General features: G+C 55.6%; 1 protein-coding gene across 2 annotated transcripts in view; it reads left to right on the forward strand.

Annotated features, from left to right (window-relative positions):
- Positions 1-22,976, forward strand: part of EXD3 (exonuclease 3'-5' domain containing 3) — a 414,352-nt gene extending 391,376 nt beyond the window's left edge. For both annotated transcript variants that reach the window (XM_075015516.1, XM_075015517.1), the window contains exons 21-22: positions 8,892-8,985; positions 22,425-22,976. In XM_075015516.1, coding sequence (XP_074871617.1) covers positions 8,892-8,985; positions 22,425-22,756 — 426 coding nt within the window. In that variant the 3' untranslated portion in view covers positions 22,757-22,976. The remainder of the gene's footprint in view (positions 1-8,891; positions 8,986-22,424) is intronic.
- Positions 22,977-26,459: the final 3,483 nt, after the last annotated feature.

Here is a 26,459-nt window from a genome sequence, read left to right on the forward strand (position 1 = left end):
TGTCACAGACGGTAGGGCATTCTCTATGGGTCACCTGTCCTGCACGTCTGTACACCAGACGTTGCTGCTGGGCCTCTGGGTGCCGCTCATCTGTAGCTTTGGAGATCAGAGCCAGTCGTGTCACCAGGGCCCTTGTGTGAGCTGCTTCTCGGCCTCTGAGGGAAGTGGCAGTTCCACTTGGAAAGCTTTTGCTTTTGCTGATGAGTGCTGCAAAGCTCGGTGCCTGCCCCAGGGAGCTCTGCTGAGGAAGAGGCTCGTGCCCTGCCCTGCAGACTCTGGGCAGAATGCTTCACACCGGGCTTGACCATGCTGGGGTGTCGTGTGGCTCAAGCCTCTGCGCTCACCTTGTATTTTTGGGCTCATCGTCACATCCCCTGCAGCCGCACAACACACAGAGGGGGAGGAGAGGCATGGCAGGGTCACACAGTGAGCTAGTGGCAGCCAGGAGGCCTCACCCCTGAGGCTTTAAACACCGTTGTCTCCCTGATTTTTCTGCTGAGCTGGGAAACAATTTATGCCCCCAGTCTCCCTCCCCAGCAGAAAGCCCAGTCTCCTTCCCCTGAGACCCGGCCTTGTCAGGCAGAGAGGCCAGGGGTGAGGTGCCTGAACCCTGTGCCCCACAGGCCTCAATCTGTGCCCTCTGCCTGGCCTTTGTGCCTGGCAGTTGGCAGCTGGAAGTAGGGCTGCCGTGGGAAAACACACCTGCCCCGGCTCCCGAGGTCTGGGATTGCCTCAGTGGAGGCACAGCCAAGATCTGTTTCACAGGGGGCAGAATGAAGCTCGCTTGGGATTTGCTGGTGACTAAGCATGAGCTGGCAAGGGCTGCCCTAGCGTGAGAAAGGGAAGGCTCCTCCTCTGCTGGGTGCTCACCTGGAAGCAAGGCTCTGTGGTGACCTGCATTTCCCTGCCCGTGCTTGGCACCAGCCCTCTCTGCTAGGCACTTCTCTGCCCCATGCACACGTCCCAGACCCCCAGCCCTGTGCTCCTACAGAGCCGTGCAGTTTGGAGCAAAGAGGCCAGCCCCAGCTGGCAATCCCCAAAGGGTAACTCCTGCCCGCGGCCACTGGGACAACATCAGTTACCCATTGCTGGCAGCCGTCTGAGCAGAGAGATCCCCAGGAGTGGGCCAGGGCCAGCATGGGCACCAGCCAGGATGGGGCAGGGCTGGGGCCCCTTGGCAGATGATGCTCTTTGGGGAATCCTTGTGTGTATGTGGCATTAACCTCGTTGCCTGGAGGAAGAGGTGAGCTGGGGGTTGGAGCCAGCAGGTTGGCTCCTGGCTGCATGTGGCTGCACAGAGACAGTGCAGAGGTTCCCTGCGCCCTCCTGTAGCCCAGCAGCCCTCCCAGCTGGGGCGCCCCTTACTCCGCACTCAGGCAGCTCTCGGCAATGTCCTCTTGCCTCTGAGACCTTGTCTGTCCCGATGCCACCTAATGAGCAGCTCACCTGGCCCTGTTCAAATGCAGCCCCTTCCTGACCCCATTGGCTGAGGGGAGTCACGTGGCCAGGCAGCTGTGTTCTGCCTTGGCTGGCTCAGCCCCTGGAAATATTTTCCCATAGGAAATGCAGGTCTCATGTGAGCTGTGTCATCACTGGTAAGGGCTGAGGAACGTTCCCATGAATTCTGGCTGTAATTATATCAGCACTACCTCTTTGGTGCCCTGTTTTTCTCTATGCTAACACAACAAGCAGGGGAAGTCACGTCTTTTCCCATGGATGGTTCACCCTTCCCACCACTACCTCTCAAACTCCCCGGGGCGGAGCTCAGGCTCAGGAGTCTGCTCAGGGAGAACCTCACCAGCCCAGCTGTCTGCCCCTCCACACCCCCGCCGCCTTCCCTCACCCTGTCCGCGAGACAGCGGGGGCGCTCTGAGCAGGGCGGGGTTCTGGGAGTGAGCTGTCTAGGCCGGTTCGTTGGTTTATGGGGTATAGGAAACCACTTGCACTGAATTTTTTATCATGGCTGATTGGCTCTGCCGCTAAGTGGTGACCTGTCTGCTGTGCGTGCCCTGCTCCATAGGGATCCGGGGCCAGGTGATGGCTTAGTGGGTCCTGGCAGTAAAGGCCTGGAGGACGGGGCATCATAGGAGGCAACGTAGCTTTACTGCAGAAGAGGCTCTAGGACTAGGAGATAAACTTAATTTCCCCCTAGGCCACAAGGTCACCCAGTTGGGCTGTGGCCAAGCCGGGGGTAGAACCCAGCAGTCCTAGTCCTGTACCCTGTCACTGGAGCACTCTGCCGTCCCTGGGAGTTACTGTGAATGTGACTTTGTGGTCTAGAAGTAGATGGTCTGTTCATATCCCCACCATAGGAACATGAGCCCCCTCCTCCCACCAAAGGGCTTCAGCTCTGACCGCTTCCTGAGGCCAGAGGGATCTTACGCCTCCCTGGCCCATGCATCCCTTGGCCTCTTGTTGAGACCCCACAGTGGGACCAGCAAGGGCTAACCTGAGCCAATACCCAGTGCACTAGGCTGTGAACTCAGAGCTCTGGCCTCTTCCCAGTCCTGTCCCCTTCCTCCTTTTCAGTCTCGTCTTCCCACCCTCAGGTTCTTGGCTACCATCAGGCTGCCCCCGACTACTGCAGGTTCTCTCGCTCTTTTGCCCTAAGCCTTTTTCATTTCCTCCTTTTGAGCCCCTTGTTTCCTTTGTTCTAGACCTAGCCCGTCCTCCCTGGAGCTCCTTGCCTGTGGGTGTGCTTGTCGTATTTAGACTGTCGGCTCTTTGGGGGCAGGGACCGTTTCCTGTGTGCACTGGTGGCCCTCTGTGTTCTGAAGGGAAAGTAGCGTTCACTGGAGAGCACACCCACCAGCCTGTTTGCTTGCCCAGATACAGCCCTGGTCTCTCACCTGGGTCCCTTCTGAACAAATCAAACTGGGCATTTTTCCCATCTGGATGGAGCTGGGTGATTGCCCAGTTTGGGCTGTGGCACATGCTCCCTGAGCTATCTGGGTGACAAGGAAGGGAATGGCATAAATGTGGCCAATTCCCTTTTGTCTGCCGTGTCGCAAGCCAAGGCAACCCAAGGAGGCTTGTGAGACAGACACAGGCTTAGGGTGGCTCAGAGGTGCTCTGCAGGGCAGCAGTCGAAGCTCTGGTCAGCATCGCGCTCAGAGCTTGCCCAGGAGAAAAGGTCTCATTCTCTAGTGGGCAGCATCAGCTAAATGAGACCTCGCCCCAGCAGTCTCCCATAGGAGTGGTGCGTGCAGAGGCAGGGGATGAGGATGTGAGAAGGGACAGAACCTCTCCAAAGGGATCTGGTCTCCCACTGTGGGGAGCAGTCAGTGGTGGAACTCGCTCTCAGGACTGCTCATGGGAAGGAGGAGAGGCTCCATCTCCCGCCCAGGAGTGGGAGAACAGGTCAGGATCATGTGTAAAGTGACTCAGCCTCAGAGCAAGGAGGAGGGTGGAGGGGAGAGAACTGGTTTGTGGGGCTCCTGAACTTCTCAGGAAAGGAGCTGCAGTGGGTCTCTGCTTTTGGAGACTCTCAGGATTATCATGAGCCTTGATCCGAGACACCTCAGGAGCTGGGTGTCAGCCAGTAAACCCTGATCTGCTTTCCATCGTGCAGAGGTTGCAAATCAATATGATTTGGACCCATGGTACAGACGCTCTAGAAGAATTGCACAGAGACTTTAACAATCTACACCCCACCATCAACTTATGCCTCGATTACAACATGCAAGAGATACATTTCCTGGACACTACAGTACTAATCAAGGATGGCCTGATCAGTACCACACTGTACCGAAAACCTACTGATCGCGATACTTATCTACACCCTTCTAGTTTCCATCCTGCACACGTGACTAGATCCATTGTTTACAGTCAAGCTCTCAGGTACAATCGCATTTGCTCTGATCCAACTGACAGAAACCAAAAACTACAAGAACTTTACCAAATATTCATAAACCTGAATTACCCACCAGGAGAAGTAAAAAAAACAAATCGACAGGGCCAGACGAATACCCAGAGACCAGCTACTCCAAGATTGGCCCAAAAAAGCCAAGAACAGAACACCTCTGGTCATCACCTACAGCCCCCAACTCAGACCACTGCAATGAATTATTAAAGACCTACAACTTATCCTTAATCAGGATGCCACACTCCAGAAGGCCCTGGGTGACCTCCTGTTCTCTCCTGCAGACAACCTCCCAACCTCATGAGGATCCTCACTAACAGCCACAGTCTAAACCCCGGGAATACCAGTCCTGGAACCTTTCCCTGCAACAAAGCCCGCTGCCAGCTTTGTCCTCATATCTTCTCTGGAAATACCATCACTGGACCTCACCAGGTTACTCACAGAATCACGGGCACTTTCTCATGCTCCTCTACTAACATCATATATGCCATCATGTGCCAACAATGCCCAGATGCTTTGTATATTGGACAGACTTCTAACTCCCTTAGACAAAGGGTCAATGGGCACAAAACAGACATCAAAACACTCCAGATCCACAAACCAGTTAGTCAACATTTTAATGTAATGGGGCATTCTGTCAATGACCTAAAGGTATGTGTGTTACTGAAAAGGAATTATCACACCGTTCTGGAAAGGGAAACAGCCGAGCTGGCTTTTATATTCAAATTCGGCACATTAACACATGGTTTAAATCGTGATGGGAACTTTCTGAGTCACTATAGGGGCTCGTCTGCATACCTGGCTCAATCTAATTCTTGACCTTCCCCCCCACCCCTCCACTCTCTGATTTGCTCACCTTGATTATCTTTTTCTGATTTGTCCTCCTTGCTTACTGTTTTTGGTTCTCTGTGCCTTAAATATTGAGTCTGCTCTGGTCTGGCTATGGTCTGAAGAAGTGGGTCTGTCCCACGAAAGCTCACCTAATAAACTATTTTGCTAGTCTTTAAAGTGCTACTTGACTGCTTTTTGTTTTGATAGTGTATAGACTAGCACGGCTTCCTCTCTGTTACTGTTAGAAGTATTTCTGGTTTTCTGTCTAAGCCCTAGAGGGTTACACCTCGATGCAGTTAAAATTCAGGAGTGGCACACAAATGAAAACTGAGACTGTCATGAGATTTAAGGTCTGTGTTTATTCAAGACAGTTAAACCCTGAGAAGATCAGATCCGATAACCTCCTGAAGCTGTAACTTAACCCTGCCTTACATTTTCTTCCTCTGAAAACCAGAAGTGGCTCCACCCTCGTGATTCTGCGCAGTGGGAGTCTGGCTTCTCCGAGAAGTCCCAGCTTTTCCCTTTGGTCCTGGTGTTTCACAGGCACATGTTCAGTGTCACTTTTGCGTTGGTTGAGTCCTTTTTAAAAAGCGAGTGAAGGAGGGATGTTTGTTTTCAGTGGGCAGACGTGGTTCCTGGGAATGGGAGACTTTCTGGGATTTCTCAGGTGGACCAGAACTGGACCAAATTTTGTTCCTGTTAGGAATCATGAGCATGCTCAGCCCTTACACTCTCCTTGCATCCACTGGTGCCCGAGTTGGCCAACGCTACTTGAAATGTCATGGAAGAAAAGATCTAGAAATATTGACCAAAGGTAACATTTTCCATAGTGCATATGGCTTAATTGGCCAAAGAAATCCATAGACATTAGGAGCATAAAGACCATTGAGGATCTGAGTCTAAGTGACCTAAGAGCCAAACAATCATTTTCAAAAGTGCCACGGGCATTTGGAGTCTAAATCCCATTTGCAGCCCATGGGGTTTAGGCCCTAAGTGCCTACATCTCACTGAAAATCCTTGGGGTTTAGGTCATCCTTGAAAATGGTGTTTGGGCTTCTATATTATTTAGGTGATGGAAAATGTTTTTTCAAAGGTTTTGCAAAGCTCCTTTGTCCTTCTCTGAATAGCCGCATCAGCAGCACTCCCTTCCTGGGCTGCGTGAGCTTCCCAGACTCTGGAAGAACCCTGCGTCCTAGAGGAAAGGAACATCTGACCAATTGTGTGCCTGCTGCTGGGGGAGGGTCACCCAGGAACCTCCCACCGCACCAAGTTCATTCCTTGAGAACATCCAAAAACCCCAAATGGTCAGCATTACTATAAGCATAGAATCCTATGGCTGGAAGGGACCTCAGGAGGTCATCTTGTCCTGCCCCGTGCCTAAAGCAGGCTCAACCCCAACTAAATCATCACAGCCAGGAGTTTGTCAAGCCAGGACTTAAAAACCTCCAGAGATGGAGATTCCACCACCTCTCTAGGTAACACATTCCAGTGCTCTGCCACCCTCCTGGTAAAATAGTTTTTCCTAATATCCAACCTACACCTCCCCCTCTGTAACTTCAGACCATGGCTCCTTGTTCTGCAATCTGTCACCACTGAGAACAGCCTCTCTCCATCCTCTTTAGAACCCCCTTCAGGAAGTTGAAGGCTGCTATCAATTCACCCCTCACTCTTCTCTTCCGCAAACTAAATAAGACCAATTCCTCAGCCTCTCCTCACAGGTCGTGTGCAGTGGGGAATCTCCCTACAGCTGGCCTCCAGGATACAGGACTTGCCTTATCACATGGCTTTTTTGAGCCACCAGTTGGTGTAGAAGGGAGTCAGGCTGTGAGGCCATCCATACTCAGCCACACCGTTTGGGGCAACTGACTCCCCCAGAACACTCATGTGGGGTGAAATCCTGGACCCATTGAGGTCAAGTTTGCAAGGGAGCTTGACATGACTGCACTCAGGGCATCTCACACTCTGCAAATCAACCTTTCAGTGCTGGAAGCAAGTGGCTGATCAGGGAACTCAACACATTTGCCACAACGCATGAAAAGTGAGTTCTCCGAAGAGTACTGCTCCCTGATTGCATCGCTGCCTCTGAGGTTTTCTCTGCTACCCACTGTCTCTGGCTTTGCTTGAGGTGTAGCTTCAGGGAGCAGAAGGCAGAGGCCTCCTACAGCCAGAGTCCTTACTTACCTTTTTTTTTGGGGTGCCTGACTGCCAAGTTATTCCCCTGGCTGCGGATGGCTCTGCCACGTCCCTGCCTCTGGCTTGGGAGGTGGGTGCCTGGGTTGGGATTGTAGAATCGTCCTAATTTCCTCTCTGGTTCTCCCACTTGGGAGGAGGGGAAGCCATGGCTGCCAGCTGTGACCCCTCTCCTGCATCTCCTTAGTGCTCTGTACGGCCCCCAGCTGTGACATTTCTACCACGTCCACTTAGTGCAACACATTTCTACCACGTCCAGTTAGTGCAACGCATGGCCCCAGCTGTGACTGCTCCACCATGGCTGGTTAGTGCCCCATCCACACTTCAGAAGTGCCATTCTGATCACTTGCTTCTGCAGCTCTTCTGAGGGACTGGGCACCTTGCAGCCTGGTCTGTTGTGGGCTTTAGTGACTTTCAGGTCATTCTGGGTATGACACTGGAGTCCCCTGTATGTGTTCGTGGCACCAGTCCCATCGTCCCCCGTTTGGAACGGTTTGTCTCTGCCCAGTTGTTGCGTGATAGACCTACCCCCATTGCCGGTAGGATGGAGAGCAAGGAAACAGATGTGACACAGCCCTGCTGAAGAGCCGAGGTGAACTGTGGCCCCCCTGCGGTCACCAGGAGACTGACCAGTGGCTCCCCTCACACCAGCGTTTTACCCACAGTCTCAACCAACCAGCAAGAGAGCAAAAGTTTTACTTCCAAGCTGGGTTGGCCCAAGGTCCCCAGCCTGCAGTGGCCAGTGCATGAGGCCCAAGTCCAGCGCACCGCGCAGGGCTCAGACACACACGCCCCTTCCAGTGGCTCAGGTGGGAACCCCACACCAGGAGTCCTCAGGAGGGTTGCAGGCCCTTGTGCTTCCCCTGTGGCCCGTAAAGTCTGTCCCACAGCAGCGATTTATAAGGCAACAGGTTCCCATTGAGAAAGCTCCTTCCCTCGGCAAGCAGTGCGGTCCTGAGCCTGTTTACGCCAATCGCCAGAGCCAAAGGGTGAGCTGCAGAGCTGGGTCTCGGGCTCTTGGGGAGCTGCTGACGCTGTCCGGACCCACGGCCTCCACTCTAGGGCAGGCGCCAGGGGCACAGCAGCTGGCGGCTGGGCTGCCCGGGCTGAGCGTGGCTGGAGCTGGCTAGCCGGGGGAGATTGAAGGCGTTCATCTCTGGGGGTGCGGATTCCAAGAGAGCCCTGCTGGACTCGCTGCGTTTGGTGACCCCTGTTCTCTGAGGAGTGTCACACAATAAAGCTAGGCAGCGATTTTCTCTCTTGAGACTTTGCCCCAGGCTATGAAGAGGCTGTGCCAAGGCGTGACTCAGAAGCTGTAAGTGACTAGCTGGGGCAGAGCACCTCCCCCCATTACCTCCATCCTGACCCACACGTGCACCCCACTCTTCTCTTGGAGCTGGCTGGTGTTTGAGGAGCTGGGTCCCTTGAGACCCCCGGGGTGGCGCTGGGAGACCGATGGAGAGTGCTCAGTCCATCTAGCCAGCCGGCTGTGGAGACCCTGGCAAAACCCAAACAGCTTGTTGGTGCAGGTCTGGTGCAGGCCCAGCTTATCTCTGCGCTTGACGCTGGTCTGGGAATGCAGTTTCAGTGGCGAGGACCATGTGGGGGAATGGGCAGCAGGCCAGGAGTGCCTCCCCTCAACTCCAGCTGTGTAACCAGTGTGAGCTGCATGAACAGGGCTGGGACATCGCTTTTCCTGTGAGCTCGTAACTCTCTTGTAGGGTCCCTGCTGCCCTCTGGTGCAGGCCGGAAGGTCCAAACCTGGACTCCGGAGATGTGTCCCACCCTAGTGCTGTCACAGCCTCACGCTGTGACCTCGGGCAACTCCCGTGCCTCGGTTTCTCCAGCTGTAACTTGCTAGTGGTGCTGACCAGCCTGCGAGGGCCATGGGGAGGCTGAATTAACTGGTGTGCAAAATGCTGGGAGATCCGTGAACAGAAGGTGCTACAAATGGCCAAGGGCTCAGTTTCCACCCTCTGTCTAATCTCCCTCTCTCCTCTTTTGTCAGCTGTGTAACTGTGACAAGTACCTGAAGATCTCCAAAGAGCAGATGAGGCACCTGATGCAGCTCAGTGGACTCTTATCGGAAGAGGATAATGCAGGTGACAGAGTGGGCACCTAACATGTTAATGCAACCTGGGTGGGGGTGGGGGTTGCATTCTTGCCTGAGGTGGGCACAGGCTGTGCTCTGACCCTGGGAACACCTCTGCCCTCTGTCAGCAGAGCTAGCAGTGGCTGCTCAGGGACCATCTCCTGTTTGTAAGATGTCTCAGCTGTGTGGCTCAGGGCCCTGGGCAGTGTAAATCCTTGTAGCTCCATCAGCTGCAGAGCACTGATAACGGTGCTGAGAACCCAGCCCTGATGACCAGGGGATTAGGTTGTGTTTAAAGTTGATGTTTCAGAGCAGCTTTTTCAGGACTGTCATTTGGCTGCCGTGCAAAAACAAGTGACAGGAATTAGACCCACACAAGGGTGTTGGTGTGTGAGGTTCAGGTACAGAGGTGCTGCAGTTCCCCTATCGGCCCTTGTCCCCAGGGATTTCCGGGCATGGGGAAGGGGGTAGCAGCAGGCAGTCCTAAGGCACTTTGTTAGTTGTACGGCCTCTTCCATCACAAGGGCTCCTTCCCAGCTTCGGTTTGCTAAACGCACTGGAACAGGAAGCTGGAGAGCTGAGTCCATTGCTGCATCTCTCAGGGGCTACGGTCTCAAAGCGAGTCCCTTACCTGGCCTTGCCTGGGGTCCCTTGTCTCTGCAGTGCCTGGGCAGTGATCGCTCCTTCACTATCAGACTTACCCCACTTAGGTGCAGGGGGGACCTTTGAACCAAGGGGAAGAGGCAATAGATGTGAGATTGTCATTCCCAGGTCTCTGCCTGGCTGGGGGGAATTGTCCCATCAGGGCTTCCCCTGCTGAGAGCTGTTCCTGTTCCGCTGCAACCGAGACTGCCCCAGCCATTTCCAGAGCCCTGGATGGGAAAACCACAATGTTTTGATGTCTGTTCAGCTGGGCTAGGTGTCCCCAGAGCAGAGGGTGTGCGATGGGACGAGGATCTCCCATGCCATTGCATCTAACAGCTGAGATGGTGCTTACTGCCTTCCCAAAGGCCCCTGGGCCCTGCCCTCCCCGCTTTCAGCGACTGCCTAATTCCACTGTGTCCCCTTCCCTACACCTGCCACTCTCTGTGTCGCCCATTTTCTTGCCCCCATGCCAGCCCCCTCCCTGTGCCAGAGGCCCCAGTGCCAGAGGCTGTGTGTGTCCCCCCATGTTCCCCTCCCCTGTATTGTGTCCCTCCCCACCCCTCCTTCCATTCTTATTTTATTTCTGTCTAGCAGAGGGATCAGCCATTCTGGGTGTGCCCCGTTCCTCCCTTCTGGCATTCTGGTTTTTATCACAGTCAGTAGGTTCTGCTCACTGATCCCCAGTAGCAGGAAGGTGCTGAGAGCTCTTGAACCAAGCTAATAAACCACTTGGGGTGCTGTAGCAACCCCCCACAGCCCTAGTGCCAGCAATGACCTCTAAAATGATCAGAGCCAGGCCCCCAGAGTTGTTGCCTTACAGCCAGGCAGAGAAAGGCCACTGAGTCGAGCTTTGGACCTCTCTTTGCTCAGCCAACCATCGGCATCGCGTGCTGCCAATTCTGAGAGGTCAGGAGAAGGCTGAGTCCTGGGTACTCAGCCCAGCCTGTGGCGTTAGCTCTGTGCTAGGTCATCTGTGCATGGGGGGACGATCGTAGCCAGGTGATGCAGGTAATGCAGCACAAAGCAGCCCCTCGGCTCTGGAGGATCCAGCCCTTTGCACTCTCCAGAGTTACCTAGAAGGAGAAGGATCTCCACTCTAATCATGCGTCTCCTCCCAGCCGCTCAGAGCTGGGCTGGGACCTGCACCCTAGAGTAGTGATTGCTCAGGGACCGAACTGTGATTAACGGAGTACGTGATGCCAGAGCAATGGTCTGGGTGAGTCACATCTGGATGGCGCCTGTGCCAGAGCAGCCAAGGTGCAGCCTGAGACCGCAGCTCGCCAGGTGTGTGCTCAGCACCCAGACGGGCCGGGAGCTGCACGGGGCAGTTTGCTCAGGCTCATGGATTTGGGGGAGGCCTGGGTGGTGAGTGACAAGCAGCCCTCGGCACTTGCCATGTTGGAAACGTCTCTTGTAAGCTATGTGTCTGCGCTGGACTTCTCTCTGACGTGTTCCCATTCCTTTTTACGGCTGAGCTAGTGTGTCATTAGAGGCCGATTAATCCTCGTGTAATAACTCATGGGAATTTTGACCTAGGGCTCTGTACAGGTTTCCCAAGCTTTGGGCACATTTTCCAACCCAGTCGGTTTAGGGCTTATCCAGATTTGCCTGAAATTGCTCACACGCCCAGACAGATCTGCCTCCGTGGGAATTCCCTATGCGATGGTCCCCCCAGCTTTCTCACTGTGGTTTCTGCATCCACCAAAAAGGGGGAGAGGAGCAAGTCGTCTTTATTCTTGTGAGTTGATATCATAGGCTTGTGGTGCCATACGTCACCCTGAAAACCCAGGCCATCCTTAGGAGTTGCAGGGCCCTATGCAGTGCAGGTCAAACCTCTCTCATCCAGCACACTCAGGACCTGACCAGTGCCAGACAAGAGAATTTGCCAGACCAGGGGAGGTCAATATTGTCTAGCATATTACCAATACTTCCGCTGCTCACTCTGCTCTCAGAATACATTTAGGGGTAAATTACAGCTAAAGAACAGCCCAAAACACTGAGAGCCAGGACAGGTGGCTGGAAACAAAACTTATGGGACCACAGGAAACTTGGCCACTCCCATAGTAAATGGTTGTCCAGCTAACTAACATCATGCCTGATTACGGATGTTGCCAGACAATAGAGTGTCCGATTCGAGAGGTTCATCCTGTACTATTAAATCCGTGTCTCTGTGCTCAAGGACAGCTGGGAAGCGGCGGGGGGGACACATTTTTAGAGCTGTGATTTTATAATCTTCAGTGACACGCCAATGAAATAATGTTAAAGTAAATTTCATACTAAGGCCCTGTCGACTACCACAGTGAATTCACAAAACAAAACAGCAGTCCTCTAGCACCTCACAGACTAACTATTTTACTACGTGATGAGCTTTTGTGGGACAGAGTCACTTCTTAGCTGAAGAAGTGGGTCTGTCCCACGAAAGCTCATCACCTAGTAAATGATATTGTTAGTCTGCAAGGTGTGACGGGGCTGCTTGTGTGTTTTGTGAAGATCCAGACTAACACGGCTGCCTCTCTGAGACCGTAAATTCAGAAACTGACAGCCTATACCTGGGGTTGGCAAATGCCTGTGAAATGGCTTCATTACCCCTTGAATGGCTCTTTCGCGGGTTCTGCTAATAGCTTTGGCCATCTTTACTGTTACGTTAAGTAGATCCTCTCCGGAGCCCCAGAACAGGGATAGGTAGAGGCGGGGGAGTGAACATTACGAGGCAGTGGTGCCTTACGCAGTTGCATGTAAGTGAGAATAGCTCTGTTTAAAACGTCACTGAGGAGGGTTATGCTGCAAAAATGATTTTGCTATGATAAGATACCTGACAACTACATTAGATCCTGAGTGGGGCAACTTGTCATAGGCAACACATATCTGCAGCTAGGACTCCACCAGGGTGGATAGATTTAAATCCAGGCAATTTAAATCACTGACCTAAATCACCCCCAAAATATCATATGACATCTGAGGAGGGACCAGACGGTTACCTGGCTGCAACCCAGGACACCTGCTCCTGATCGCAACCCTGTGCCCAGTGGCAGAGCCAGGTGATGAGCACTCTGGGATGGCAGCATTACTGATGGGTTGAATGTCAAGCTCACAGGTGTTTCATAGCATGCTGAGCGGGGATCCCAGCTGTGAGAATTCAGCGCATATACTTGGGTGTGTGGCAGGATGCCGAATGTTCATCTCAGGTGAGAGCTAGCCTGCAGTGTCTCAACTCATAGTACAGTCTCAGTCACAAGAGGCTGCCACAGTCAGGAGCTGCAGGATTGGCTCATAAGTTGTGAGGTCAGGTGGCTTAGCTAGGGGACGTGGAATCAGTAACCAGCTGCTGATGCTGGCTACGTGTTGGTAAATCCCTGGATTTCTCCGTGCCTCAGTGTCCTCACCTGAAAACTGGCAGCAACGCTGACCTGCTTCACAGGGGGCTGGCTGGAGGGCTGGCGAGCCAGGATTGTAAACTGTGTTGAAGTTGTAATTAGCTGCTGAAAAAACTTACCCAGCGTCCTGATGGATCCTCCATCGCTTGGAAATCTTTGTATCAAGATGAGCAAAGTTCTGCTACGTTCACCGTCAATTGCTTTGGGGCCATTCTCTGGCCTGTACTACACAGGGGCTCATCATCAGACGGTGATCACTTCTGGCCTGACAGTCTGCGAATTTCCAAATCTATGGGACATGAGTATAACCAAGCCACAGAGGAGCTGTAGCAGTAACAGATTACTCTGTTGCACAGCGACGAGCTGTTCCCTGCACTCTCCTCACATCTCTGGTGAAAGCCCAGCTAACGAACAAAGTTGAGTAAGTCAGTACGGTCTGGGAGACCCCCCTGGGTCTCCCCCCAGCTCACCTGGCTGTAATGGAAGAGCTTTTTCAGCAGCTGTTGGATTTCTGCCTCTCGCATGAACAGGGTGCAGCTCTCTGCTGCTGCCCAGCGCAGAGGGCAGCCCTGAGAGAGCTGCGACTTCACTGCTGTGGCAAGCCTGTGCTGCCCTCCGCGAACCCTCATCCACCTTGCAGCTGCAGTGGAAGGTGCCGTCACCCCCGCCTCTGCTAAGCGTGTTCACAAGGAGAAGTGGAACCTCAAGTCTGCGGCTGAGGTTTTAGGGGGAAGAGGAGGAGGTGGCAGAATGTGGCTCTCCTCCAGCAGGAAGTGGGCCTGGGATTCACCACAGGTCCGGCCGCTCAGCATTGATTCCTGACAGGTTCCAGTTCTCTCTAGGTTAGTAGCAAAATGATCGGGGTGACCTGGTCCTCAGCTCCAGTGGGGGGCCCCCACCTGTCCTGCGTATTGTGCCCTGTGGCAGGGGCAGGAGTCTTGGCTGAAGGGTAGGTGGGATAGCGGGGCTGGCGGGGCAAGCAGAGCTGGCCGAGGGGCAGGGTTGGCAGAACTTCTGGTGGCCCAGGCTGGAAGAGCTGGCGGGGGTGTGTGGCAGCACTACACAGACTCGGTCATTTCATCTCAGGACTCAGGTGACACCCCAGGCTGAGGATGCTGCAGCTCAAGAGGGAGATTCCTGCCCTGAGCCGTGCGTCCTGCCAGACTTTGCCCCGGGGGCAGCGGAGCTGGGAGTCGATCGCTGGGAGACCCGCCGGTTGGGAAGGCAGCGCTGTGCGGTGTCAGGCCCTCGCGGTGCCCGGCCCGGCACAGCGCAGACGGCAGGAGGGTGGCTGGGTACCCTTGTTTGTGTCACGCCAGCAGCTGGTGGGAAATGGCTGCGAGGATGGGGCCGGTGCCTGTCGGCTGCTCTGCGCACAGCCCAGGAGCGTTCCCCTGGCTGTGACCCCGGCCACCTGCGTCTCAGCTCATTTCCCACTCCCCGGCTGCAGGAGTGACTCAGTCTTTCTTCCTCTCCCTCCCCCCAGCTTCATTCTTAAGGTCACTCTTCACTGCACGGTGGTGGCTTCACGGCGGCGGATTACAGCGTGAGAACTTTCTCAGCCCTTCCCTCTGCGGTGTGGCCTGTGATCTCAAGCGGGGGGAGGAGGCAGCCGAAAAGGGAAAGCTTTGCAGCCACCCGTCGCTCTGTGCTGAGGTTTACGCTGCAGGTCTCCCAGGGAAGAGCTGGGGTCTTTCTATCCCCTCCTTCTCCACCAAAGAGCTCTGGGGCCAGGCCAGTGATTCTGAGGTTGGGGGCTGCCAGGGCAAGGCACAACGCCCACCTGCTGGTCCTAACAGCTTGGTGAACCACACAGCCACTGCCAGGCATAGGACCCAGGCCTTGGTACCCCGTACTGTTCCAGTCCTATTGCCTCCTAAGGGTGGGCATGCGGTAGCACGCACCAGACTTCCCCGAGCAGGGTTCAGATAACGACTGCAAGGGGGAATGCTCAGGGATCTCCACTTGATGGATCCCCAGAGCTCTTTTCACCCAGAGACGGCACAAGTGGGTGAGCACTATGATCCCAGCTTTGCACATGGGGAAACTGAGGCACAGCAATATGGCGGAGAGTGTCAGAGCTGGGGGTAAAAGCCAGAAGTTCTGATTTTCACTCCCATTCTCAGCCCCTCCAGAAAGATGAGCACTGAACGCAGCGTTGAGTTGTACACTGGAAAGAGCGACCCCATAACCATAATATGTTCTGAGGACTTTGGGTGAGAGCAGGGCCCCATTGGTCCCTGTAGGTTCATACAGCACCTAGCGCAATGTGGCCCAGGCCAGTTTTAGGCCTCATGGCCTTACGACCGTATAACTATTGCATAGCAATGGCACTGAAGTGTGTTAGGCGCTGTGCATACAGCAAGCGGCTCCCTGCCCTGAAAAGCTTGCAAAGAGCTGGAGGGAAGTGACCAGCCAAGGTCCCAGAGCTGGGGGCAGACTCAGAGGCTGGATGTTCATTAGAAGGAAGAGTCTGTTCCCCTCTCCCTGGGGATGCAGGTACCCTGCCAGGTGGTAGCCATGGACTCCCAGAGCTGCGTGGCTGTCTGCTGACGTCAGCGTTAGAACAACGGGGTGCAGAGAAGAAGCGAGAGACGACTGTGTCCTTTGCTGATGCAAAAGTAAAGCCCAGCAGAGGACACACTGTGCTGACTGGGGAAGGGCGGGCAGGGGGCGCCCGGCAGCCTGTGCACAAGGCAGAGAATCCAGCGGAAGCACGATGGAAACTCTTGGACTGCTTCATGCCCCGTTTTACCTTGTTGCTTTGCATCAGCAGCGCAAAAGAAGGCTCAGGGCTTAGCCCCAAACCTCTGCCCTGCCCAGCCCCAAGAAAGCCCCAAGAACTTGGCCTCTCCTACCTTGGGCTGGTTGCACAATCACAAGTCCTTTGTCCTCTGCTTATCACAATTGTCTGGAAGGAAGAGATAATCAGGCATCTTCAGTTCCCTGTAAGAGTGTATGTTTCTCAGGCCTGTAATTTCTCTTATCAGGAGCCATCGCTCACCAAGGGAAGGTTTCCCATGGACCTTTGTCCTCCAAGAATGTTCCTGGGCGTGTTCTCAGGCTTGGGCAAAGAAAGTCTTTATGACAAGCGCTTTCTTCCCAACGCCTTGCTCTGAATGGCCATCTTACAGGGCAGGACGTGCTCGCGGTGAGTGCGCCGAGCTGGGCGTGGCTGGGAGCACGCCACAGTCTCCTGGCAGGACTTGGTGTGGTGCAGGGTATGGCCTTCATTCCTCAAGGACCCTCCTTCCACAGGGTCCTGCTGCTGCTACCCGGCCAGTACAGACCCAAGAGCACTGATCTCCAGCTCTGCACTCTGCAGCCTCATGGGTAGGACTGAAGGCTGTCTGCCGCAGGAGGGCCTGTGCCAGCAGTGAACAGGAGCTGGACCCTTTACTGGGGTGGCGTAAGCATCCCTGCAGCCCAAGTCAGACTCGGGTAAAGCCCTCCAACGGGCTCTGAGACAGGAGAGGCTCTGGGGGCTCTCACTATGGACGGAGAGTATTTTTAAAGCAGTTTCTCACGTTGGTTGGCCTAAGAACACACTCCAGGCTGGAGGTTCAAAACGCCCACCCGATGGAGGAGCAAAGTGCCGTTAAAAATCCCACCCTTGAGACCCACCTTTCCCCAGCTCCTTGCCCATTGCTCACCCCCCAGGTACTAGGAACTCCCTGGCCCGGTGCCCGGCTCAGGGGCAGTGCAGTGGGGAACCCTGGCTCTGCCCTGTGCCCTGGGGTGAATAAAGGATGCTGGGGGAGGCTTATGTCTTCCAGTGATGCCCTTAAGAAAAGGAGTTGCCCCAGGCCCCCCCTCAGCACAGCTCAGGGGGTGTGATCACAGGAGACCCAGAATTCCCCCTGTGGGTGCGCTGGCTCAGGGCGGTGCTGCAAGACAAGGCGCTGTGTTTACCACGGGCTAGGAAAATCCCTCCTTAAAGAAACCTTCCCCTCTGGTCTCCCACCCCTTGCAAGCCGAGCCCATTCTCTCCAGAGCAACCCCGGAGATGACCTTTTCACAGGGACTTTTTTCTCAGATTGTTTGCTGAGTTGGCACCCCGCTTGCCGGCTCCCAGGGGCCTTTCAGCCGGGCTGCCCCAGGGACACAGGCCGCTTCCAAAGCCTTTGAACCGAATGTGGGGGGAGGGGCTTTACAAGCTCCCATTGAAAAATTGTTACTTTGAAGTGATGTTGCATTTTCAACCCTTTGAAGTGAGACAATGGGGAGGAGGCCCAGGCCGATGGAGAGGCAAAACCCTGTGTCACAAGCTTTTCTCCTCCTTTGTACAGGGGAGTCCCCCTGCCTCTCTGTCCCCACTAGCCACAGGCCCCCGGGAAGGCGAGCGCCGGGCAGGGGGCTCAGGGACTTCAGGCAGCTGTTTGTAAATCCCACCAGCCAGCCACTGTGCGGTCCCGGCCAAGAGCTCCCGGCCTGCCACGGGGCCATGGGGAGAGTTCCGAACAGAGGGGACATGGCCCGGCACAGTGGTCCCACCGCCAGGGTGGTGCCTGCACAGAAGAAGCGACCTGAAAGGGGGTTGTCTCTGCGCGCAGTGTGGGCATTTCCGGAGGGGGCACTCAGGGAGGGGTTTTGCCACATCCCCAGGCCCGCTGATGGGTGCAGCAAAGGGGGCAATTGCCCCAAGGCCTGGAGATTCCAAGGAGCTGGGATTCCAGCTGCTGCTCCAGGCCCTTTGAATTGCCACTGGAGTGCCACCACCGCGTGGTCTGGGCTGCTGGGGCAGGGGGGCCCAGCACACTCCAGGGGGCGCTCCAGGGGGCCCCGCCCCTTGGGGGAGCCAGTTGCTGCACTCCCCACCTTCCCTCCACCACTAGAGCGGGGTGGAACTTTTTGGCACGTTACGGCTTTGAGACGTTGGCTTGTTCAGCCCAAAAGCCTTTTCTGGTGTCACGTCAGTGAGAGGTTCAGACCCAAATTCATTTCAGTCTTTTTAGGGTGAGTTCAGCCACCCAACTGAAGAAAACTGTGCTTCTGTCCGGGGTGCCCAGCCCGGTGTGACCATGGGTACCTGCTCCGCTCTGGCACCTTGGCACTCAGCATTACTAGTGATCCTTATTAGCACATAACAGCGGCCAGCCTGGGTCAGCCCAGTGTCCTGGCTACAGACAGTGGCCCAAGCCAGGTGCCCCAGAGGGAGTGAGCAGAGAGCCCTTCCCTTATTCCCATTCCCAGCCTCTGGCAGAGGTTTAGGATTCCCAGAGCATGGGCTTGTGTCCCTGCCCATCTTGGCTGACAGCCTCAGAGGGACCTGTCCTCCAGGAACGTATTTAATTCTTTTTTTAACCCAGTTAGAGTTTTGCTCTTCACAACACCCCCTTGAGTCTCCCATGCCGTGACCAATTTTCACTGACGAGTCTGCCTGTACTTTGAATGGTCATTTGAGAACCCTCTGAACGTCCCTGGGGCTAGGGGAAAGGCAGGGATTATTACTCCCATTTTACAGAGGAGGCAACTGAGACACAAAGAAAGAAGTGGCAGAGTAACTGCATAGCCCAGGCACAGATGCTGCAGATCTGGCACTGGACACATGCCCGGCAGTGCCGTGGCGTGGAGATGCACTGCTATTAAGGGGCCTGAGCACAGCACGGCAGGAGCTGAAACACAGCATGCAGTGGGGCGGGGCGGGGCGGGGGGGGGGCGCGTTTTGCACAGTGACCCTTAATCTTTCCCTGCAGGATCACACAGCACTATGGGGCAGGTGGCTGAGAATTCCCCCTGGCAGGGCAAGGGTTAATGAGCCCAAAGGAGGGTCCTGCACCCAGACCTGCCGCAGAGCTAATTCTGCTTCACTCCTGTGTGCCTCCTTCCTGGGCCAGAGGGAGCTGGAAGGTTCGTCCTGCCCTGCAAGGCCCACATAGGGGCGACTGTACCGGCTCCTTTGCAGCTTCTGGCATAGCATGTGCTGGGCTCCACAGTGGGAGTAGCATCACGCTGAGGGCCAGGGGGATTCTCAGCCACCTCTCGGGCTGCTGTGATTCACGCTGGGGCCAGGCCAGCCCAGCCCAGCCCCCCAGCAGCTCAGCAGTTGGCAGCTTCTCTCTGAGCTGGGGGCCCAGGAGGTGCCGAACAGAATTGATCCCCGTAGGATTTCAGAGCCGTTTCTACAGAACATATCACAGCCCCCTCCCTGGGCCCTGCTGGGGTTCGGCCCTCTGTTGTTCCTGTCTTTGAATCCCCGTCTCCTCCCACTCAGGGCATTATGGACCAGTGGAGGAGTCGCTAGCCCAGGGGGCAGTCCCAGCTCTGCTTTGAGCCCTCAGGCAGGTCACTCTCCGTGGCTCACTGCAGGCACCGGTGAATGGTGCTGAGTATTCTGTGCTTAGCGCAGTCACACCGAAGGCTGCAGAGCTCTGCATGACTCCTGCGTTACTCTCTGGCACTCCCTGGAGCTCCGAGGCAACTCCGGGCAGCTCTCTCGCCCTGGAGCCAAACAGCCCCGGTGATGTCAGAGCACATAGCTACAAGTGACCTACTGGTGCGTAACTTTTGTGTAGGTGAGACAGTTCCCCGTGCCAAGGATGAATCAACCCCTGCTAATGTACTCAGTCTGCTCCCTTCGTCACTTTCGGCCACATTTCCTGATAGAGGGCCGTCCAGCCGTGTTCCTGCCGATCTTTTCCATCAATGTGTGGAATAATTTTTCACGTGCACCGAGGCACGTGCGAACATGCCCACTGGGAGCAGCAGTAAACCTAGCTGGGGCGCTCTGGCAATCGCCTGGGCGGAATCTGAATCTCTCCTGAGTGGCCGCCCAAGCACTCGGCTTACAGGGAATGCTGCCCTCGCCACTGGGATACAAGCAAAGAGACTGCACTGCTGTGCTGAAGAGCAAAGGTGCTGTGGCTTTGTTGGCAACGGCATCGGTCCCTGTGCCCGTCAGCCCTAGGAAGCACCTAGAGCTGCCTGCTGGGAACAGGGACACAGGCTGAACGCCTCGAGGATCTGTCCACGCAGAGCCACCCTGGAGTCCAAGGATTATGTCTCTGCTTCTTTCATCTTGCAACAGCATCACCTTGTTGTTGTGGGAGGACAGGAGAGGAACAAGGGGGTTGCGTATCTGTGCTCCAGTTGTGTGCTTCTGCAAAACACAACCCCCAGTCCGCTTAGTGCCTGACATGTCAAGGACAGGACTCGAGAACAATCCAGTGTGGACTGTTAATTCAGTCCATTACTTTTCCAAAGCTGATCATTAGTCCAGATAATTGTTCATACTAATATCTCACATTTCCACAGCCCCATCCATCCACACGACCACAGAATACCTTGGAAGCTTTCTCTCTTTTTCTTCCTCCTCTGACATGCAGCCACCTCTGGGGTGGAGCACAGCCACGGTTTGAAAGTGCACAGCAACATTCCGTAGCATCTCACGTCAGGAAGTGAAAAACACCGTAGCCACACAGACTTCAGAGGAAATCGCAGAATGTGTTACCCAAACTGGAATTTCTCCAAGAGATTGGTTAACATCCCTCCTCTTGTGGAATGTGCAATTTGATCTTTGAGGAACTGCAGTTGCTTAGACCTCAGTTTCAAAGTACATAACAGACAGCATTGCCATCAGCATCTGACCTGCCACAACACAGTTTGTCATCACCTCGGTGCAGACACTGCGTCTAATCACCAGGACCTGCGTTTTTCCGAGGGTTCTTCGACCCAAGCACCTCCATGCACCATCAAGTGACATGGCTGCCAGCCATCTGGATGAGCAGCAATTACCGAATCTTAACCTGGGGGCTCCGAGTGTCACCGCAGCAATCAGCAGGCTTCCACACTGCTATCCAGGTGACACTCCAGGGGTGAGATCCCTCCAAGCTCTCCCCACCCCCAGCCTCTCTCCCAAGTAGCAGCATTTGTGGAGGTGAAGTCAGTGCCGGTGACTGCAGCTTTTCTGTGGCACAGCAGCAGCGAAGCAGCTGTCACCGAGACCCTCAGGGAGTAACCGTTCATTATTTGAGAAAATTCACAACAGTGGAAATGGCAAAAATCTTTAATTTCGCGGCGTTTCCAGAAGGAGGTGAAGTTTGCAATGAAGTTAGTCAAATTCACAGCATATGCACAGACCGAATTTTACAATTGAACGTCAATGATTTTTTCACACCTAAAATCTGCACAAGCTTGGGCAGCCCCCAAATGGTCACAGGTTTCTCTCTGTCTCTCTCTGTCTCTGGGACTGGAAGGTGAGCGGTGGTAGCTGTTTCACTTGTTTGCGGAGTGCCCCATGCGTACACAGTGCTGTACGCTAAGGTAATCTCGCGTGTTAAATACTGTATCAGAGAAATTAGATAATCACCTTGATCATCTTTTTCTGATTTGTCCTCCTTGCTCACTGTTTTTGGTTCTCTGTGCCTAAAATATTGAGTCTGTTCTGGTCCGGCTATGGTCTGAAGAAGTGGGTCTGTCCCACGAAAGCTCATCACCTAATAAACTATTTTGCTAGTCTTTAAAGTGCTACTTGACTGCTCTTTGTTTTGATAGTGTGTAGACTAGCACGGCTCCCTCTCTGTTGCTGTTTTAGAGACGTTTCCTGCCCATTTCATGATTCAGGGGCATTACCACACTTTCTGTGCCCACTGCGCAGTTGTGATTTACACAGGTCCCGAAGATAAGGTGTGTCTGCAGTGCACGCGGGAGGGAGTGATGCATCATAGATCAGTTTTTGCAGGCTTATTTTAAGCTAAGTAGCACTGGTGGCCAGAGCTTTAGCACTGGCTACCAATCACAAGCCTGCCAGGATCCTGGAGACTTCCTGGGGTTTCCACCTTGCTGTGAAGCATGTATTCACTACTGTAGTAACCCATGCTGGGTAGATTAACGCTAGCATGGTTGTGCCTGCCTGCACAGTCCCTTCTAGTACAGCAAGAAGTCCTGTGGCACCTTATAGACTAACATATTTTGGAGCATAAGCTTTCGTGAACAAAGACCCACTTTGCACCTGACAAAGCAGGTCTTTGCACACGAAAGCTGATGCTCCAAAATATCTGTTAGTCTATAAGGTGCCACAGGACTCCTTGTTGTTCTCGAAGATACAGACTAACACGGCTCCCTCTCTGATACTAATCCCTTCTAATGTGAAGAAAGCCCACAGGGCCCTGGGTATGTGTTCCCCTGGCTAGTCCACGCTGCGGTGGCTTTGCTGCTGTTGGTATCAGGCTTAGCTAAACCAGTTTGGGTACAGCTCTGACTGCCAACTAGGCCTGCCTTGAGCCCAGCCTGCAGAATTGCAGTGACCCCTGCAGCAGCCTGGAATGAGAATGGCTTGCAGGCTCCTCAGCCGTCTGCCCGTGCTCCTGGTTCCTCGGACAGCTGATGAACCTGAAAGCAAAAGTTGCATGAAGCGTGGTGGTTGAGTCCTGACCCAGCCCAGCCCACCTGTTGCTCAGTAGTCAGGATCTGCGCTCTCTTGTTTCCACAGATTGCCTGGCAAAGTGTGAAGAGCAAGAGACAAACCCAGCGCCTGACAGCTCCGAACCCCAGTTCCCACAGCCGGCTTACAACCCAAACTGCCAGTGGCTGCAGGAGTCAGACCTCAAGGTGGAGACCCTGACGCTGGCCACAGGCGCCTCCTTGCAACTTGCAGCCATCCCACCGGGAGTGCTGGGCAAAGCAGACCTCTCTCACTTCTACTGCTGCACCCAGTGTGGCAAAGTGTTCTGGGAGGGGTCACACTTTGGCCGGGTGGTCTCTCAGTTTAAGGAGGCTCTGGGCCCCATGGAGGGAAGCCAAAGCTTTTATGAGCTAAGCTAAGGCGGCGGGTCCCTCATCAGGGGCTGAGAATCTTGGCTGGGCACCGACTCCCAGATACGCTGCTGCAGCTTGCACAGAAACGGAGTTTAGTTTGATGCGGAGGGCTCCCTGGGGGACTGGGGTCTGAGGCTTGGGGCTATGAGCGCTCGTGACCTGGGCCATGCTACCTGCTGGCTGGATGTCAAGTGGCCTCTGAGGAGATCATTAAATCGCAGATGTCCTGGGACTGATCCCTGTCCTGTGTGGGAGCCACGCCAGAGGGACCCCAGGGCTCCACACCCTTCCAAAGTGGTGTGGCTTGTGGCCCCGTTGGCTGAAGGGCAGGCGGCTCAGCTAAGAGTGGGGCAGTGGATGCTGGGCCTCCCAGTCGGGTGGACGGGGCCAGGGCTCAGGCTCTGGGACACGCAGGGAATTATTCACTGGTGGGGAGTTGGTCTTGGCTCCCCCACCTGCCCTGCCCAACCCCAGGGAGAGACAGTGAGGGGCTCAGATCCCCCCAGACTGAGCTTCACAGGCACCAGGTATCACCTTGTCTGGAGTGGCTCTTTGTGAGCGGCTGCCTCAGGGCAGGCAGGCAGGAAACTGCAGCCCCCCCCAAGCCCCCACCATGCCTCTGTCATTACATTTCCCCCATCCAGCAACAAATGTGAACCCCTGGAGCGCTCTCCCTGTCCTGCCGCCGCATCACAGACCCTCCCTGCTTGCCCCCCAGGCCAGTGAAACTTCGGGGTGCCCTGGCCAGCGCTTACCTCAGAGCAGTCCGTACTCCCGGCTGGCCGAGAGACGAGGCTGGCGGCCGGCTCCAGAGTGAGCTACCTGCAGGGTTGTTAGCTAAGAAAGAAAAGCAAGCCTTGGGGAGAGAGCGAAGTAGGTAAAATGTATGTGCAGCTGAGACGCCGTCTCTCACTCCCGCTGGTGTCAGGGAGCTGATGTCCCAGATTGCCTCTGGAGAGCGCCACTTCCCGCCTAGCACACTCCTCTAAGAGGCCACACAGCTGAGCCAGGAATTACTTTCCCTGAATCCTCCTCCTACCTGGCCCTTTCCGCCTGGGCTTTGCTTGGGTAATGCGGCTGAGCAAGGCACGTAGGCTTGGGACCGCCAGCCAAGGTAGAGAACAGCCCCTTGCTGTGAAGTCCTTCCTTAGCATTTCACAAGGTTTCATTGGGTTGTTCGGTTGCAGTGGTGCACGCAGTGCTAGTACGTTGAACGGCAGGAGCGACCACAGTACACGTAGCATCCTGCCAGCTTTCGCCCCAGAACACGCACGGACGTTTACGCTCCCTGTGAGCTGGCCTAGTACACAGGTGAATTGGCCTGTGGCCCTGATCTGCCAGCATCATGCCCGGAGCCCGCTGTGGCCACACCGCCCGGCCCTGTGCAGAGCCAAGGGTCGTGGTTCACGTTACAGCCCATGATGGCCCCGTGGGCAGACTGGGCCTCTGTAGGAGACAGGTGAAGGTGCTGTGGGAAGCAGCCAGCAAGCCCGTCAGACTCCTTGGGGCCACCATGCAGCACGCGCAGCTGGGTGGAGACGTAGGCACCAGCCATAAGCACCAGCAGTTCTGCCCAGCCAGGCCCGGATCCCCCCAGGAGAAGGGCAGGTTGCCTGAGCACTGTCCCCTTCCCGTTTCCGAGACAGGCAGGGTGGAGGGCGTGTGCTGCGCACCCCACTGCCAGGCGTCTTTCCCAGGTCTGTGGTGGGGAGCCACTGGGGGAGTGCCCCTCCCTGCCTTGATCGTCTCAGATGGCTGCCAGGAGCCTGGACAAGGGGTTCCTGGCGCAGCTCCCCGGGGCCCGGCGCCCTTTGTTCTCAGGCAATGGCACCAAATGCTGACCAGCTCATGCAGCATCACGTCAGACCAGTGGAGCTGGAAGGCCCAAGGGACCCTAAGCCATCCCTGGGGAGGCCTGTCCAGCCTGTGCGTAATCCCTCCAGTGCCGGGGAGTCCACACCCTCCCTGGGAAGGCTCAGTCCCATGCTGCAGGTGTGGTCCTGCCGTTTCTCACAGGCCCCTTTGTACCAGCCCTGACTGGCTCTGAAGCCAAATGTTAGGGCCCAGTCCCCCTCACCCCCCAGCTTCTCAGAACTGAACATTGCCCTGTTGAACCTCACCTCGCAGCCCAGGTCCTCTGACCCTTTTCTCCTGGGCGAAGCTCTCCACTGCACTCCCTCCGGTTCATCCACATCTTTCCGAACATTTGGTGCCCCCAGCTGCACAGGGTCCTCCTGTCGAGTCGCTCCAGTAGAGAGGGCCAGTTACCTTGTGTGTCTGACACACAACACTTGTGCACACGCCCGCCATGATAGTCGCCTTTTCCGCAGCTGCATCGCATGGGTGGCTCTTACCCAGTTGGTGACAAACACTCACCCCCCAGCGCTACCTATTTGCTGGTCAGTCCCCCCGGTGGTCGTTGCGCATTGGACTTTTTCCATGCTCGGCGAAGCACTTTTCACTTCTTTATCGCCTGGCTGCTGCTCTCCGTTAGTGGGCCTGGGTGCTCCTGCTCAGCAAAGCCCTGCAGAAGTCTGGCCCTTCCCAGGGAGAGGCGAAGCCCAGCCGGAGCCAGCAATGTTCGTTGGGCGGGCGGACCGGGCAGCTCAGCAGGGCCGGCAGGAGGGAGGCCATGGAGGGCCTATCTGTGCTGCTGGGGCAGCAGGTCCCCCTAGCCCCGAGTAACCGACTCAGGCCCATGCTACTGTGCTAAAAGGGGCTGCGTAGAAAGTGCTTTGCCGTAGCTGTGGGGAGCGCACAGGCGGGAGAGCTGCAGCCCAAGCTGTGGTGTCCACACAGCTGTTTCGTTTCCAATGAGCCAACCTCTGTTGCCTGGGCCTGGCGGCGCCCAGCTGCAGGCTGTGTAAATGTGGCCTTTCTGGCAGGTTGTCCCCCACCCTGGGGGAGCCCTGGCACAAAAGCCACTCTAAGTTGCTCCTCTGTGACTCAGGAGTCCATGCTGGATTGGGAGGCCTGGTCCCCAGCCCGCTGTAGGGTACATCAGCCCCACACTTCCAGGAGCCCTGCGTGGGCTGTGCAGCCGCTGGCTGTCCCTGGGGCTCTTTCCCTGCTCCCTCCCTCCCCTGCATTGCCAGCTGGCATGAACCCTGTGGGGCTGCAGGAGAGGGCTGGTGCACCACTCCAGCTTGCTGCGCCACTAGCAAAGCCCAATGGAGCCCACGTTGTAGGGCTGACATTCACTCCTCCTGACGCTCCAGCAGCCAGACCCTGCCCCATGGCAGCCAGGCTCCCAGTGGGCAGCAGAAGCCTCACCAATGCCAATGGGTATTAAAGGTGCGTGCAGAACCCTCCCTGGATGTCCTTCACTGCTGCCATCCCCAGCGGGGCCCGGTGAACCCTGGCTGGCCAATTACAGGCAAGCAGCTCTGCTTGCTTGGCTGCCTTTGCGGCCCAGCCAAGGCTGGGGAAGGTGGAGCTCATGGAGGACATTGAGCCAAGCCCCAGCCAGCACCATGGGGCTCAGGAGCAAGCTAAGGAGTTGTGAGATGCCCCATGGTGCAGGAGTGGGCATGGAGGGGGGTCCTGGGCGCGCACACATCCTTGTGGCCAAGTGGCTCCTGGCACCAAACAGGGCCCCGTGGCCAGCATGGGGCAGCCAAGCAGGGCCAGGCTGGAAGACCCAATGAGCGTCCCCGGGCTCACTCAGCGGGAGGAGCTGGGAGCGAGCTGCCTGCGGCAGCGCTCCACA

The sequence above is a fragment of the Carettochelys insculpta genome, chromosome 21 (assembly GCF_033958435.1).
Source record: "Carettochelys insculpta isolate YL-2023 chromosome 21, ASM3395843v1, whole genome shotgun sequence".
Lineage (NCBI taxonomy): Eukaryota > Metazoa > Chordata > Testudines > Carettochelyidae > Carettochelys > Carettochelys insculpta.